Here is a 16,138-nt window from a genome sequence, read left to right on the forward strand (position 1 = left end):
ACATTTGGGGACCCTCACGAGTGAAAAATATTAATGGAACTTGTTGGTTCATATCTTTCATAGATGATCATACTAGAACCACCTGGACATTTCTTATGAAAGGAAAATCTGAAACAGCGGAAATCTTCAAATCCTTTTATTCCATGATTCACACCCAATTCACCAGCAAAATTTAGGTTCTTAAAACCGACAGTGGTAGGGAGTACTTTACATCAGTTTTGGGTTCCTATCTCTTGGAACAAGGAATTATTCATGTGAGCTCTTGTGTTGACACCCCTGAACAAAATGGGATAGCCGAGAGAAAAAACAGACACTTACTTGAGGTAGCTAGATCACTTATGTTTACCAATCATGTGCCTAAACATTTCTTTGGTGAAGCCATTCTTACTACCACCTATCTCATAAATGGAATGCCGAGCCGAGTGCTACAATTTTAGAGACCCTGCCAAGTTCTCCTACAAGCCTTTCCTCATGCCAAATCTTTTTCTTCCGATCTCCCACTTAAAATCTTTGGTTGTTCATCATTTGTTCACATACACCAATAACATCAGACCAAACTTGATCCTAAATAAGTGAAATGCATTTTCTTAGGATATTCCTCTCATAAAAAAGTGTGCAAGTGTTACTCACCTGTTACTAGGAAGATGTACAATTCTATGGAAATCACATTCTTTGAATACCAATCTTATTTTTCCAAACTTGCAATTCAAGGGGAGAGTTCGAGGGAATTTTAGCTTTAGGACATTCTTCAAGACCCAATCTATTAGTCCAGCCTCTTTACCCTCTTCCGAGTCCTCAAATCCGAGTCTCAGTTCTACATCAGGTCAAAATGAGGCACCATTCGAGTCTCAATTCCATGAGTCACCGAATTTGCCAAATCACACCACTCAAAATGATCTACCCGAGTCCACCCAACCTCAACTTGGTGCAAAAAATCATTAGGAACTTCATGTCTATTCTAGGAGGAGATGACCTACTGAGAACGTAGAGAACATCACTCAAGTCAGAGATTGTCAAGAACTTGAACTGGACCCTCCTGCTTCAGAATTTCACACTCGTATGGATTCTTCAACACGTAAGCCTCTTGTTCCTTTTGTTGATGATTCTGCTTTGCCTATTACAGAAAGAAAAGTGTCCAAACATGTACAAACCACCCTATTGAGAGATATGTGGCATATGGGAAATTGCTGCCATCATATAATACATTTATCTCAGCTCTTGATAGTGTGCAGATTCCTAATTCCATTCAGGAAGCGTTGAAAAATCCAACATGGAAGCAGGCTATTGAGGAAGAAATCAGGGCTCTAGAAAGCAATGGAACCTAGACTCTTATAGAGTTACCTCAAGGGAAGAAGCCCGTGGGTTGCAAGTGGATATTTACAGTGAAGGATGAAGCAGATGGAAGTATTAAGAGATTCAAAGCCAGGTTGGTGGTGAAGGGCTTCACTCAGTCATATGGAATCAATTATCAGGAAAGCTTCGCACCCGTTGCCAAGTTGAATACGGTTCGAGTACTGTTGTCACTAGCAGTAAATAAAGACTGGCCTTTGCACCAGCTAGACGTCAAAAATGCCTTTTTGAATGGGGATCTTGTAGAAGATGTTTATATGGGAATACCTCCAGGCCTATAAAACTCTTCAAATAGCCATAAAGTGTGCAAGCAGAAGAATTTATTGTATGGCCTAAAGCAATCACCTCGTGCATGGTTTGATAGGTTTGCCAAAACAATAGTCACAAATGGGTACAATCAATGCCAGGCAGATCACACTCTATCTATGAAATTCTCACCTATATATATGCATAGCCATTGAAGTGTTAAAGGTGGAAATCCGGAAGGCTGAGAAGGAAAAAGAACATGCTGAAGAACAGAAACGTATTTCTGAGCTTTTGGCAAGGAACAAAAGGAGTTATGAGAATTATAATCAGAATGAACAAATGATTAAAACTAATGTTGAACAAGGACATGGATAATACCTTGTCAATCCTTTGTCTGCAGCCAATTCTTGGGACTCTTATCGTCCCGACCTCAACAGAACCGATCAGGTTTTTCTAACATCATCAAAACAATCACTTTTTTTTTTTTTCCTTTTTTTAAAATCTTTTTAGCAGTACAACTACGGTGAAAATGGAAAGGGAAAGGAGGTAGAGAGAGAGGTGGCAGTGGTTACGAAAACCAAGTATCCGAGAATCGGATCCTCTGATAATCATGAGGGTATAAGTTTGGTGGGAAATGAATCTGCAGAAGAATCACATTATCAGCAAGAGCCAAGACAACAAGCAGAGCCAATGTTGCCAGAGCCTACTGATCTCTGGAGGAATATTACTAGGAGATACTGGACACCAGAACTTCATGCAAGGTTCCTGGACGCTCTGAATATTCTTGGGGGTCCTGAAGGTAAAATTATTATTATTTTTTTTTTTCTTTTTGGTGATCATATGGTAAAATTAGAATTTGAAAACCTAATTTTATCATGAATTAGTTTTTTTATTTTATTTTTTTTTTTTTTGGTGCTAATCATGAATTAGCTTGTGGGTTGACAACTTGGAGTATATGTATATGATGCATGAAGAAATTGGTAATTTGCATGTTTCTGATGGTGTAATTAGAAGCCACGTTCCAATGTATCACATATATGTGTGTTTTTTTGGTTTTTTTTTTATTTTTTTATTTTTTTGTTCTCTCTCTCTCTCTCTCTCTCTCTCTCTCTCTCTCTCTCTCTCTCTCTCTCTCTCTCCTTATAATCAATTCCGTTATAATGTTTTATTTTAATTTTAAATTATTATCTTGTTTTTTTCCTTTCTTTTTTTTTTTTTTTTTAATTTATATCTATGTTTTGTTTTTGGGCAGTGGCTACACCAAAACAAATTAAAGAGACAATGCAAATTGAGGGCTTGACTACTGATCAAGGGAAGAGCCATCTCCAGGTTGATTAATTTGAATTTCTCTTCCCTATAGCAAGTATTTTTTATTTTTTTTTACTTTTTCTTTTTTTTGTGAAAAAAATAAATTTTCTAGTTAAAAAAAAATGGTGTTCCTATTTGAAAGTTGTCAAAATCTTTTATCAAAGTTTATATCTGGTTGGTAGTTTATCTGCTAGTTGAATTGCTCATCGTGGAAAAGTAAATTAGCGTATGTTTGATTGGCTTTTTTTCTTTATTATTTTTTTTTTAACCCAAAAGCTCTTCTTTTTAAAAAAATTAAAACGTTTGAAAATAGTTAACAAAAAAAAAAATTAAATTTTAAACTTCTTTGTAAAAGTTCCTTTTTAGGTTATGCAGGTAATCCAAAAACCATTTAACGCAAATTTTTTTTTATAATTTACAATCAAATATTCATTAATTTTTAAATATATATATATATATATATGTTTTTTAAAATATTATAGAAAGCTGTACTAATAAAAACTTTAGTTACATAAGCAAGTGGAGCAGGCAATACATTTTAGGAACGGATAATTGAAGCATAAACTTGCGGTGAGGCTTATGTTGGTAATTAACTGATATGCAGACTAATCTCGAGAAAACGTAAAGGACGATTTGATAGACTGATTGGATGGGAGATTCCTATGGCATAAACCAAATAGTACTTCTCAGGCCTTAAGGGAAGCAGTGTATTTTTTTTTTTTTTTTAATCTTAGGTTTTTTCACTAATAAGTTTATTTATGAAGGTTAACTTGCTCATATGAACAACTTAGCCCAACTGATCTTTTTCCTCGCACTAGGTTTGTTTACCTTCCATTAATTCAATGGAAGACTCTCACCCACCCCCCCTCTTTTAGTTCAATGGCCAACTTTTATTTGTTCTCCTTTATTTGATTAATTGATATAACGCATGGTTATTGCATAATTTCATCTGATGATCTGTGTTGACTCTTGCTTAACGTTGTGACAAGTTTGACTAAGTTTCTGACTGATCCATGTTGTTTTTATAAGCAACTGTGATAAGGTAAGCTTCTGATTGTGATTTTGATAGAGAGAAAGGTAATACATATAGAAATTTTCTGATTAATTGTACAAAATATGCACTCTTGCCATTGGTGCTTTCTCGATTTCAATATATTGTGTGGCCTGTTTCTCTTTTGTATTGTCTGATTGCTTTCTATTTTTGCATTCCCACATTAACCAACATCCACAAAAAGCAAACACAATGCTTTTTGCTTCCTAATAAATTTTTGACACCCATATTTCATCATCCTATTGACCACCATGGAACCAATTGGTTTTCTCGTCAAATATGAACTTGTGGATTTCCAATGCTCTTCGTGATATTCAAAGTAAGCATTTAAAAATGATAGTTTATTGAATCATGAAGCTGATAGAAAATTGATATTTGGTTTCAGAAGTACCGAAATCACAACCGCGAGTATCTTCGGAATGGCACAGATGAGGAAAATCAACCAGCGGGACATCAAAATTGGCCAGGCATATGGATGACAGACGGCTGATTCATTCTCTGCATAGGCAGTTGAAGGGACCAGCCAATTACTTATGCAAAAAGCTGTCGTCCTATATATAATAAATAATCGGTCTCTAAACTCGTAACATATTACGGGAAGAACCTATACGGTACGGGCTTTGATGGTAGTTTATGGATGAAAACTGGTACAGTGTTTTTCTATCTTTCAGTTACCGTTAGAGTGTGTTATTTGTCGTAGCTTTTCTATTTTCCTTCTTGCTAGCTCTGCTGTCTTAAAAGTTGACTCGATGTCTGTTCTGTATCACCATTATCAGCTATAACGGATAAGACTGTTTGAACAGGCACTTATATATATTTATATATATACTCCTACTCTTCCCATGGTATCTATCTGACCTTGAGCTTTGAAATGCTTGATTGTGTCTTTTTTCCCGACTTATAATGCTTTCTATTAATCTATTAGCCAAAACCACACCGTAAAACTACTAAAACTTCTAGGGAACCATAACGTAACTTATGACATCTCCTCAACTAGACAACCATCCTCTTGCATAATCTACAGGTGACCTTATGATCTTTGTCAGCATTTTCAGTTCTCACTAATAACTTGTTAATGCAAGAAAAGAGAACTTTTTTTCTTAAATTTCTTTTTGTACCAAAATATATCAAATCCATCTGGGACACATTTATTCCAGTAAAAGTTATAGTCCTTTGTAAAGCAATAATCACCAAAATCAAACCAGAAGAATATGATGTCCAACAGGGCAGAGCTAGCAGCAGCATCCAAATTAGTCAACAATTCCATTTAGGTCCTACTATGTGCATGTTCTAAACATGCTCTGCTCCACATCATTTCAAATCTAGGCATCTATTGTAATGGGCCGTGTGCACTACCATTTTGCTTTGTTTCAATATCTATATTGATAATGGATAAAAATATTTTATTAATTTGCAATAATACCTGGACTAATCAAAGAGCTCCTAGCTGTGGGTATGCAGATGGCCACGAAGCAAGAAGTGGTATGTCCAGGGAAAAAAGTCCCTGTGGTTTTACTCATTAATGAAATGTACCCGCCAAGTGAATCCTGATTTTTATTTATTTATTTTTGAGAGAGTATAAATCCCTAATTTTTTTTAAGTGAATGGTTTCGTTTGTTTTTAATTGTATTTTGTTAATGGTGCTCAATGGTGGTTTAAGAATTTATTTTGGAAGGGAAAGAGTATTTAAAAATTCATTTATTATTATTGATAACACAAAATATTTTTTTGTGGAATATGTATATCTAACACAAAGTAGTTCCATTATTATTTACTAGTTCAATATCTACACATATTATTGTTCATTATAAACACATATCATGTTTTATTTTCACTTAAGATTACTGGGGTATTCTATCAATCCATGGAGAGCCCATATGTCGACATAGATAATTTGGGAGATATCTCCAAAAAAAACAAAATATATGTATATATATACATAAATATATTTATTTGACATCAAAACAAGAAACAAAAGTGCGTACAAGAGAGCTTAAGCATCCAGGAGAGGGTCAAGCTGGGCTCCAACAAAAAACGCCATCCAATGACTCTCTTTTCTTGTCATAAACAAGAAAGCGTGATCAACCACAAAGCTTGGAGTAGGAATTCTGGCTCTTCTTTCACGACGTTCAACAGCAACAGTGCTAGAAACGGCTTCAGTCCCTTCCTCATTCACTTCAATATGGGACCTTGTGGAATATATCTGAAACATGAAGTCTATCACTGTTGGGACTGTCTACCATTTCTATCAGCTCCCCTGCCTCAAATGGTAGTATTTAGCCCCATTTCCTTATGCATGCTTTTCAAAGCTTCGAACACGAATGAGAATTTGAACTTTGGAATCCAAAAATCAGAGAGATTCTTTTGATACATCGTAAATATTTGATATAGGAAATCAGGATCTATGAGCTAAATGTTTGGACTAGATTGAGGAGATCATCATTCTCATCCGGAAGGAAAAAAGTACATGGAAATTTTTTTGGCCATATTGACCACTTTGGTAAGGAACTTGAACAACTTTGTAACCATCAAATGATCCGTGGAGGATATATATATCTTACAGTTTTCCCATTTAGAAGAGGAAATTCTCGAAGTTGAGACGCTATGAGGGATCGAATTTCTGATCCCATGCTCCTTTAAAATAGAGTGCATAGGCAAGAACAAGCACAGTTTTGAAGTATCCAATTGGGAGGAGATGGTTTGATTAGTCTTTTTGATCTAGCCAAGCACCATTGACAAAGGACAGAAGTGGACCACCTTCGAGGTTCTCATCTGGGGATGCAACAGTGCTGAGAATCTTCGAAGACAACAGATTTAAATCACTAACATTGCTTGATCCTAAAAAGTGAAGAAGCTGTTGCAGAGTTTGGCCTTTTGAGCCTGCAGCAATCAAGCTTAGCATAACATATAGGGATAAAGGAGAGGCCGCAAAATTGGAGCCCTTTGGAGCTACCTTTTCTAGTATCCGGTTTGTCAACATCAAACAGAAGTCTATATTGAAGAGGGCACTGGTGTTGATGGTGGTGAGTTCTCCATTTTGATTACCAAAAAGCTTTTGATCTTTGTCTTGTGATGATCAACTTGTTATATATAGGGGGAGAAGAATGAAAACTTCTAGGAAAGTTATTGATTAGAGACCTTTTTTTATTTTTTATTTTGCTTTGTTTTGTTTTGTCCTACTGTGACCTCTGAACACCTTTGTACATAGCATTTTACTTTATCTACAGAAAGCTCACCTTGTCCCGAAAAATAAGTAGATAAGTAAATAAAGGCATAACAAATTAAGTTTTGTATTTCGCAAATTTTTAAGTTCATAAATTTGATCTCCTCACTTTTCCTATTTTCGAAAGGGACAATATTGAGGGGCTATGTTTTGCTTGTAGAATCACCAGCTGGACAATCCGATAAAAGAACAAAAAACATAAATTACAAATGGACAAAACAAAAAGTAGACATTGAAATTAACAAATATTCATTCGAGTAAGTGGACATCCCCTTTCCATGTAAGCTTCTTAATAGAGTAGAAAGAAATCATACCATAGATTCGAACTCAAGACCTCACAATCACCAAAGTTTTGATACCAATGCCAAATTAATTAACATCTATTTCAAAAACTTAGGCTAATAAAAAGTTGATCCAAAAGTAAATTTTTATATAAGTTGTAGCTTATTTATAAATATCTACAACATGTCTTAAGCATCCAGGAGAGAATTGAGCATGGCTCCAACAAAGAAAATCATGCCATGAGTTTCTTCTCTTATCATAAACAAAAAAAATGATGGTCTGCAACAAAGCTTCGTATTGGAAATGTAGAACGACAATGTAAACCTCGAACAGAAGTGCTTGCTGCAGCTTCTGTCCCTTCCTCATTTACTTTAATATAAAGACTTATGCAGTATATCTGAATCATAAAGCTCGTGACCACTATTATCTCTCTCAACCATTTCTGTCATCTCCACAGGCTCGTATGGTGATTTAAGCCCCCAATTTCCTTCATGGTTTCGGAAGCTTCAAGCTCAAAATGGAACTTAAATTTTGGAATCCAAAAATAAGACATACCTTCTAACCCTATCTTGAATTATTGTTGATTAGAAAGCTGGGATTGAGTTTAACCATTTGGATTAGATTTGGCACACCGTCTTTCTCATTTGGAAGGAAAAAGTACATGCAAAACTTCCCGGCATCTTGACCATTTAGAAGGTGAGGAGCGGTTGAGCACAGCTCAAACAAAGAAAACCATGCCATGAGTGTCTTCTCTGATCATATATATGGAAAGGATGGCCTGCCCCAAAGCTTAGTGTTACAATACTATGACAGCATCCCAAGCATAAAGCACTAGCACTTGCTGCTTCCGTCCCTTCCTCATTATTTTCAATAAAAGACTTATGGAATATATCTGAAACATACAGTTTTTTACTCTCCTAACTCTTAACTACCATTTCAGTGAGCTCACCTGGGCTGAAAATTAGTTTAAAATTAGTTTAAGCCCCATTTCCTCCATGGTTTTTGAAGGTTCAAACTCGAAACAGACCTTAAATTTTGGGATATAAAATCGGGGGTGTCCGCTAACCTCAGCTTGAATCGTTGATTCAAGAAACCAGGATTGAGTTTAACTGTTTGGAAGTAAAAATGTACATGGAAAATTTTTTAGCATCTTGACCAGTTTGGCAGGGAATTTGAAGCACTTTATAACCATCAAATGATCCATAGAGATGGTTTAAGAATCTTGGAGAGGTCATGAAGGGAACTTTAACAGTTTGTCCATTAAGAAGGTGAAATTCTCTAAGTTGACTCAACCTTAACATTATTAAAATACAAATATTTATACCAAAACAAGAAAACAATTTCTTCCCAACACCCTAATTCAACATATATAAGACACAGTTTTATAACATTTCCTGATCAACCTTAAGCATCCAGTAGAGGGTTGAGCACGGCTCCAACAAAAAACACCATTCCATGAGTTTCTTCTCTTATCATAAACATGAAAGGATGATCAGCTACAAAGCTTGGGGTTGGAAATGTGGCACAGAGGAAACGAAAAGCGGCAGCAGTGCTGGCTGCGGCTTCGGTCCCTTCCTCATTCACTTCAATATGGGACTTATGGAATATATCTGAAACATAAAGTCTATCACTGTTGGGACTGTCTACCATTTCTGTCAGCTCCCCTGCCTCAAATGGTAGTTTGAGCCCCATTTCCTTCATGCTTTTCGAAGCTTCCAACTCAAATGAGAATTTGAATTTTGGAATCCAAAAATCAGGGAGATCCTCTAACCACAGCTTAAATTGTTGATTTAAGAAACCGGGATTGAATTTAATCTTTTGGATTAGATTGTGCAGGCCATCTCTTTCATCTGGAAGGAAAAAGTATATGGAAAATTTACGGGCATCTTGACCCCTTTGGTAAGGAATTTGAAGCACTTTATAACCATCAAATAATCCATAAAGATGGCGCATATATCTATGAGCGGTCATGAATGGAACTTGAAGAGTTTGCCCATTTAGAAGGTGAAAATTTCGAAGTTGAGTCGATGAGGGGTCGAATTGCTGATCCCATGCGCCTTTAAAATAGAGTGCATTTGCAAGCACAAGTGCTGTATCACTTTTGAGGGATCCAGTTGGGAGAAGATCTTTGATTAGCCTCTTGGTTGCTGCTTCAGCCCAGGAATTCACTTGTTTCACTACCTCTTCAGCCTTCAATGATGATAAAATTAAAACTAAGTCATAAATTCAAATGCTGCACCAATGAAAAGGTTAGAGATATGTCTCATAGAAACAGATAATATATATACATATGTTAGAGTTGATGATCCGAATTTTTGTTGACTCTATCTGAAAAGCTCGCAGGTGAGACCAGTTTGGTGAAAATTATTTTCATGAAAAATTTGGGGCTCTGTGGTGGTACAGACCTTTACAATTTTAAAGTTTATCCCATCCGTACAATATATATATATTTTTTGAAGGTTTTCGGATATATAGAATATTTGCCGCTTTATTGCTCATTTTTTGTACTAATCTTTCGATAAAAGTTTGACTCTCTTTGTTTGTAATTTTTTTCCGTTAAGGATTTTCCATGTAAATATGTGTGTTCTGATTTTATTCTTCTATTGCTATTGTTTTGTTCTATTTTTTGTAACAACATATATTACCTTGGTTACAAAGTCCACGCTTTTGAGCTCAGCGTTGTAAGAACCTTTGACAATCTCTTCAAAAGATGACTTCAAAGTGAACCTTTGATCGAGCCAAGCACCATTGACAAAGGATAGAAGCGGACCACCTGCAACGTTCTCAGCCAGGGATGCGAGATTGATAACCTTCGAAGACAATAGATTAAGATCACCAACACTGGTTGATCCCAAAAAGTAAAGAAGTTGTTGCAGAGTTTGGCCTTTTGATCCTGCAGCAATCAAGCTTAGCATAACATGTAAGGATAAAGGAGAGGCCACAAAATTGTTGCCCTTTGCAGCTTCATTTTCCAAAATTTGGTTTGTGAAAAGCAAACAGAAGTCAGTGTTGAAGAGGGTATTTGTGTTTGATTCTGGTGAGTGCTCCATTAATGTGATGATCGAAAATCCAGCTACCTTTTGATGTTTGTCCTATAATATCGTTTGTGATTATCAACTGGCCATATATAGGGGTAGACGGATGAAGATTTCGAAGAAAGTTGAAAGGTATTATTTTCTGTTTCATTTTGTCGTATTGGAGACGTGGAACACTATCAATTGTTGTTTAAATTGGAGTTTGGATGATAATTTTGTAGCATATATATGCGTATGAGTTTGACTAAATATTAATTAATTTAATTGGCATTTACTTCATCAACAAGATAGCCTCATCTGCCAGCTGCTTTATTTTATTTTTAGGTGGCTTTCTCTGTTGTATGTTTCCCCTATCCCATAGACAATAAAATTTTCTATTAAAAGATAATCTTAATTAAGTTCATAAAAGTATATGCCTGCTGTCTTAAGTGTGCTGTTTGGTAAGAGGCTTTGGTTATTCTTTTTCGCTATTTTTTATTTATTTTTATTTAATTTTATGCAATTTACTTACTTTAAAAGTTTTTTTATTTATTTGTTTTTATCATTGCTTACTTTAAATGTTTATTAGTTAATATTCGTTTAAAATTTTTATAGTATCTCAAACTAACAAGCTATCAAATGAAATCTAGCATTTTTTTAAAATGCCTTTTTTTAATAAATTGAGAAAGGAAATTTTAGTGCCAAGCAAATCCACACGCATAGCTGTTACTAATTCATATTTATTGACTTTTTTTTTCCTTAAAAAGGAGTAACAACAATGATTTTTATTCAAATTTCCCCCAAAAAAAAGTGACTTTTTTAAACATGCAGAAATCAAGCTTAGCATATTATATGTGTAAGATGTGCGTAAAGGAGAGGCCACAGAATATTGCCTACCTAGCTAATGATAAGCTAGAGCCCGGAGGTTCAAATAAGTAAATATCTCTTTGTATATTCATTCTTTCATTTCTATTCAAATGAACCAGAGCATATGGGAAATTTGGAAATTTTCCACCAACAAAAATGAACCACAAGAACTACTAACAATTAAATAACTACAACAATATACAAAATAATAAAAAAAATAAATAAATTAAGAACAAAATAATTGCATAAAATTTCCGGATCTCCTCACTTTTTATATATTTCAAGAGGTAATATAAAAGGTTCTGTTTTGTTTCTTGGGTCAAGAAGTAGGAATATTGAAGAAGAGCCCACCTACGACACTACAATTAAACATTGAAATTAACAAATATTCGTATGACCTCAAGATGTATATGTATATATTTTTTTCTTTTGTTAATAAATATGACCTCAACGTAATTAAATATGTTGTTTTATTGTATAGGAAGTAAGATGTTTTATTTAATTAAAAGAGAAAAAAAAAGAAAAAAAGAAAAAAAAGAAGCTATTGCACTTAAATAAACAAGAAAGGTAATTTGTCTTGATACATATTATATTTGACCAATAATATTCTTGCAAAGCATATTCGCTGATCTCAAGTATCTAGGAGAGGATTGAATACAGCTCCAAGAAATAAAACCATGCCATGAGTTTCCTCTCTTATCATAAACAGAAAAGGATGGTCCGCTACAAAGCTTGGAGTTGGAATTATGGCACGGAGAGTTTTAAATCGAACAGCAGTGCTTGCTGCAGCTTCTGTCCCTTCCTCATTTATTTCAATATAAGACTTATGGAATATATCTGAAACATAAATGCCATCATCACCATTACCAGTATCAACCATTTCTGTCATCTCCCCTGGCTTGAAAGGCAGTTTAAGCCCCATATCCTTCATGGTCTCTGAAGCTTCAAACTCACAAGAGAATTTGAATTTTGGAATCCATAAATGAGGGAGGCTTTCTAAGTTTGTCTTGAATTGCCGATTCAAGAAACCAGAATTGAGTTTGACCATTTGGATTAGATTAGGCAGCCCATCTTGCTCAGATGGAAGGAAAAAGTACATGGAAAATTTCCGGGCATCTTGACCACTCTGGTAGGGAATTTGAAGTACTTTATAACCATCAAAAGATCCATATAGGTGGCGCATAAATATCTTGGTGGTCATGAAAGGAGCTTGAACAATTTGCCCATTGAGAAGGTGAAAGTCTCTTTGTTGAGTCATTGAGGGGTCAAATTGTTGATCCCATGCTCCTTTGAAATAGAGTGCATTTGCAAGCACAAGTGTGGTCTCACTATCCAACGATTTGTCTCGGAAGAGTTGTTTGATTAGTCCATTGGTTGCCATTCGAGCCCACAAGTTCACCTCTTCTACCACTTCTTTAGCCTGATGAGCAAATTACATGAAAATAATTCTAAGTTTAGCTAGCTACATATATATATATATATATATTATATAAATCAGTGTGTTACTACAGGAAATTTTAATATGTAATGCACCTTGGCTTCAAAGTCCACGTTTTTAATCTCAGCTTCGTAAAAGTCTTTGGCAATCTCTTGGAAAGATGGCTTCAAAATGAACCTTTGATCGAGCCAAGCACCGTTGACAAAGGACAGAAGTGGACCACCTTCGAGGTTCTCGGTCGGGGATGCAACAGTACTAATAATCTTCGAAGACAACAGATTTAGATCACCAACACTAGTTGATCCTAAAAAATGAAGAAGCTGTTGCAGAGTTTGGCCTTTTGAGCCTGCAGCAATCAAGCTTAGCATGACATGTAAGGATGATGGAGAGGCCACGAAATTGGAGCCCTTTGGAGCTTCGTTTTCAAGTATTTGGCTTGTCAACCGCAAACAGAAGTCTGTGTTGAAGAGGGCACTGGTGTTTGATTGTGGTGAGTTCTCCATTTTGATTTCCAAAAGGCTTTTGATATTTTGTCTTGTGATTGTTAAATCGTTATATATAGGGGCAGAAAAATGAAAAATTCTAGGTAAGCTGATTGATTAGGGACGTTTTATTTTGTCTTATTGGGAGGTGTGAGCCCGTACACGTTGCATAATTGCATTGCCAAGTTTACTTCGTCAACAAGATAGCTCACCTTGTCCCAATATATATATATATATATATATATATTTCCTCTCCAAGGCATAACAAATGAAGTTTCGTATTTCACAAATTTTAAATAAAAATGAAAATTGTTTTAACCGGTTACTTATTTTATAAAAACACGTTGCTTTTCATTCCATTGCTAGCAAAAGTCCCTGCAGACAAAAAGAAGAATCTTTGCAAAAAATTCCTATTAAGATATGTAAGGATGGAAATTTGATCACCTCACTTTTCCTATTTTCGAAAGGGACAATATTGGGGGGCTCTGTTTTCTTTGTAGAATCACCAGCGATACAAGCTGACAAGTGACAAGAACAAAAAGTTCTCCACCCATTGAAAATGAATAAAGAACAAAAAATAACATTACAAAAGAACAAAACAAAAGTAAACATTAAAGTTAACATATATTGATAATAAGGAGGGTCCAAAATGTGTATATTCCCTTCATGTAGTATATTTTTTCAATAGTAGTTTTATCCATAAACATCTACAATTTGTCTTAAGCATCCAGAAGAGGATTGAGCACGGCTCCAACAAAGAAAATGATGCCAAGAGTTTCTTCTCTTATCATAAACAAAAAAGGATGGTCTGCAACAAAGCTTTGAGATGGAATGCTAGCACGGGAACGTAGACCTCGAACAGCAGTGCTTGCTGCAGCTTCTGTTCCTTCCTCATTTACTTCAATATAAGACTTATGCAATATATCTGAAACATAAAGCCCATGATCACTATTACCTCTCTCAACCATTTCTGTCATCTCCCCTGGCTCAAATGGTAGTTTAAGCCCCATTTCCTTCATGGTTTCTGAAGCTTCGAACTGAAAACAGAATTTAAATTTTGGAATCCAGAAATCAGACATATTTTCTAACCCTATCTTGAATTGTTGATTCAAGAAACCGGAATTGAGTTTAACCATTTGGATTAGATTTGGCAGACCGTCTTTCTCATTTGGAAGGAAAAAGTACATGGAAAACTTCCGGGCATCTTGACCACTTTGGTATGGAATTTGAACTAGCTTATATCCATCGAAGGATCTGTATAGACGGCGTCTACGTATCTGAGTGGACATGAAAGAAACTTGAACAATTTGTCCATTGAGAAGGTGAAAGTCCCTTTGTTGAGTCATTGATGGGTCAAATTTTAAATCCCACGCTCCTTTAAAGTAGAGTGCATTTGCAAGAACAAAGACAGTCTCTCTGTCCGGCCATCTAGCGGGGAGTAGTTGTTTGATTAGTCTTTTTGTTGCTACTTCAACCCACAAATTCACCTCTTCTACCACTTTTTCAGCCTGATCAAATCAAATGACAATCATTATAAGTTAAGCTAGCTAGATATATGTATGTGTGTACGTAATATATATATATATATGCTATGCTATATACCTTGGTTACAAAGTCTACGCTTTTGAGCTCAGCTTTGTAAGATGCTTTGGCAATCTCTTGGAAGGATGACTTCAAAGTAAACCTTCTATCGATCCAAGCTCCATTAACAAAGGACAGAAGTGGACCACCTGCAAGGCTCTCAGCCGGGGATGCAAGATTGATAATCTTTGAAGCTAACAGATTTAGATCATGAATACTTGTTGATCCCAAAATGTGAAGAAGCTGCTGCAGAGTTTGGCCTTTTGTACCTGCAGCGATTAAGCTTAACATAACATGTAATGATAAAGGAGAAGCCACAAAATTGGAGCCATTTGAAGCTTCATTTTCTAAAATCTGGTTTGTCAACTGCAAACAGAAGTCTGTGTTGAAGAGGGTGGTAGTGTTTGATTGAGTTGAGTTCTCCATTTTGATGATCAAAAAGCTTTTTGACCTTTGTCTTGTAATAATATTTATGAGTAGAAGAATGAAAAATTCCAGGAGAGTTGATGAGAGAAATTTGTTGTTGTTTTTTTTTTTTTTTTGGTTGTCAAATGGTGAATAGCATTTATTTCATCAACAAGATAACTCCGCCTGTTGTCTAGCCACAACAAATGAAGTTTTGTATTTTACAAATTTTAAATTCATAAAAATAACTTCTATTAACCTATCACTTATTTTATAAAAACATGTCGTTTTCATTTCAAAAGAAACATTCTCTCACTTCCAACAAATAGTGATGCAAGATTATTCCTGCCAAAAGCAAGCACAAGTCCCCGTGAAAAAGGGTGGTATTTGATATTTGTCTAAACGGCTCCATTTGATCACCAAAAACTTTTTATCTTTTTACCTACTATATAGGGGCTATGTTTGTTTCTAACTTCGTATAACATTAACACAGACTACAAAGAAGTACTGGAAAAATCTTATGCCCTCAAAAACTTTTTATTTTATTTTTATTAGCTACAAATATGACCTCAAGGCAATTAAATATTTTGTTTTCCATTGCCATTGGAATTTTGCTTTTGATCCAAAAAGAGAGAAGGATGTTTTATTCATAACTTTTTATCTTTGCACCTACTATATATTGTTATTATTATAATTTTTACGACTACTAAAATATGCGATACACCCTTATTTTTTCTAGTTGAGGCAACATGAGGGGCTATGTTTGTTCTAACTTCATATAACATTAACACAGACTACAAAGAAATACTGGAAAAATCTTATGCCGTCAAAAACTTTTTATTTTATTTTTATTAGCTATAAATATGACCTCAAGGCAATTAAATATTTTGT

The 16,138-nt window shown here is 35.1% G+C and overlaps 3 protein-coding genes across 3 annotated transcripts; all 3 read right to left on the minus strand.

Annotated features, from left to right (window-relative positions):
- Positions 1-8,864: 8,864 nt before the first annotated feature.
- Positions 8,865-10,510, minus strand: LOC125421873 (serpin-Z2B). The gene is made up of 2 exons (XM_060816821.1): positions 10,106-10,510; positions 8,865-9,650 (listed from the first exon to the last, which is right to left on the minus strand). The coding sequence occupies exons 1-2, from the start codon at positions 10,508-10,510 to the stop codon at positions 8,865-8,867; spliced, it is 1,191 nt and encodes a 396-aa protein (XP_060672804.1).
- Positions 10,511-11,814: 1,304 nt separating this feature from the next.
- On the minus strand, positions 11,815-13,286 carry LOC132803475 (serpin-ZX-like). The gene is made up of 2 exons (XM_060816618.1): positions 12,875-13,286; positions 11,815-12,761 (listed from the first exon to the last, which is right to left on the minus strand). The coding sequence occupies exons 1-2, from the start codon at positions 13,280-13,282 to the stop codon at positions 11,973-11,975; spliced, it is 1,197 nt and encodes a 398-aa protein (XP_060672601.1). The 5' UTR covers positions 13,283-13,286; the 3' UTR covers positions 11,815-11,972.
- Positions 13,287-13,980: 694 nt separating this feature from the next.
- On the minus strand, positions 13,981-15,268 carry LOC132803585 (serpin-ZXA-like). The gene is made up of 2 exons (XM_060816822.1): positions 14,864-15,268; positions 13,981-14,769 (listed from the first exon to the last, which is right to left on the minus strand). Exons 1-2 carry the CDS (start codon positions 15,266-15,268, stop codon positions 13,981-13,983), a joined length of 1,194 nt encoding a protein of 397 aa, XP_060672805.1.
- Positions 15,269-16,138: the final 870 nt, after the last annotated feature.

The sequence above is a fragment of the Ziziphus jujuba genome, chromosome 4 (genome assembly GCF_031755915.1).
Source record: "Ziziphus jujuba cultivar Dongzao chromosome 4, ASM3175591v1".
Classification (NCBI taxonomy): Eukaryota; Viridiplantae; Streptophyta; class Magnoliopsida; order Rosales; family Rhamnaceae; genus Ziziphus; species Ziziphus jujuba.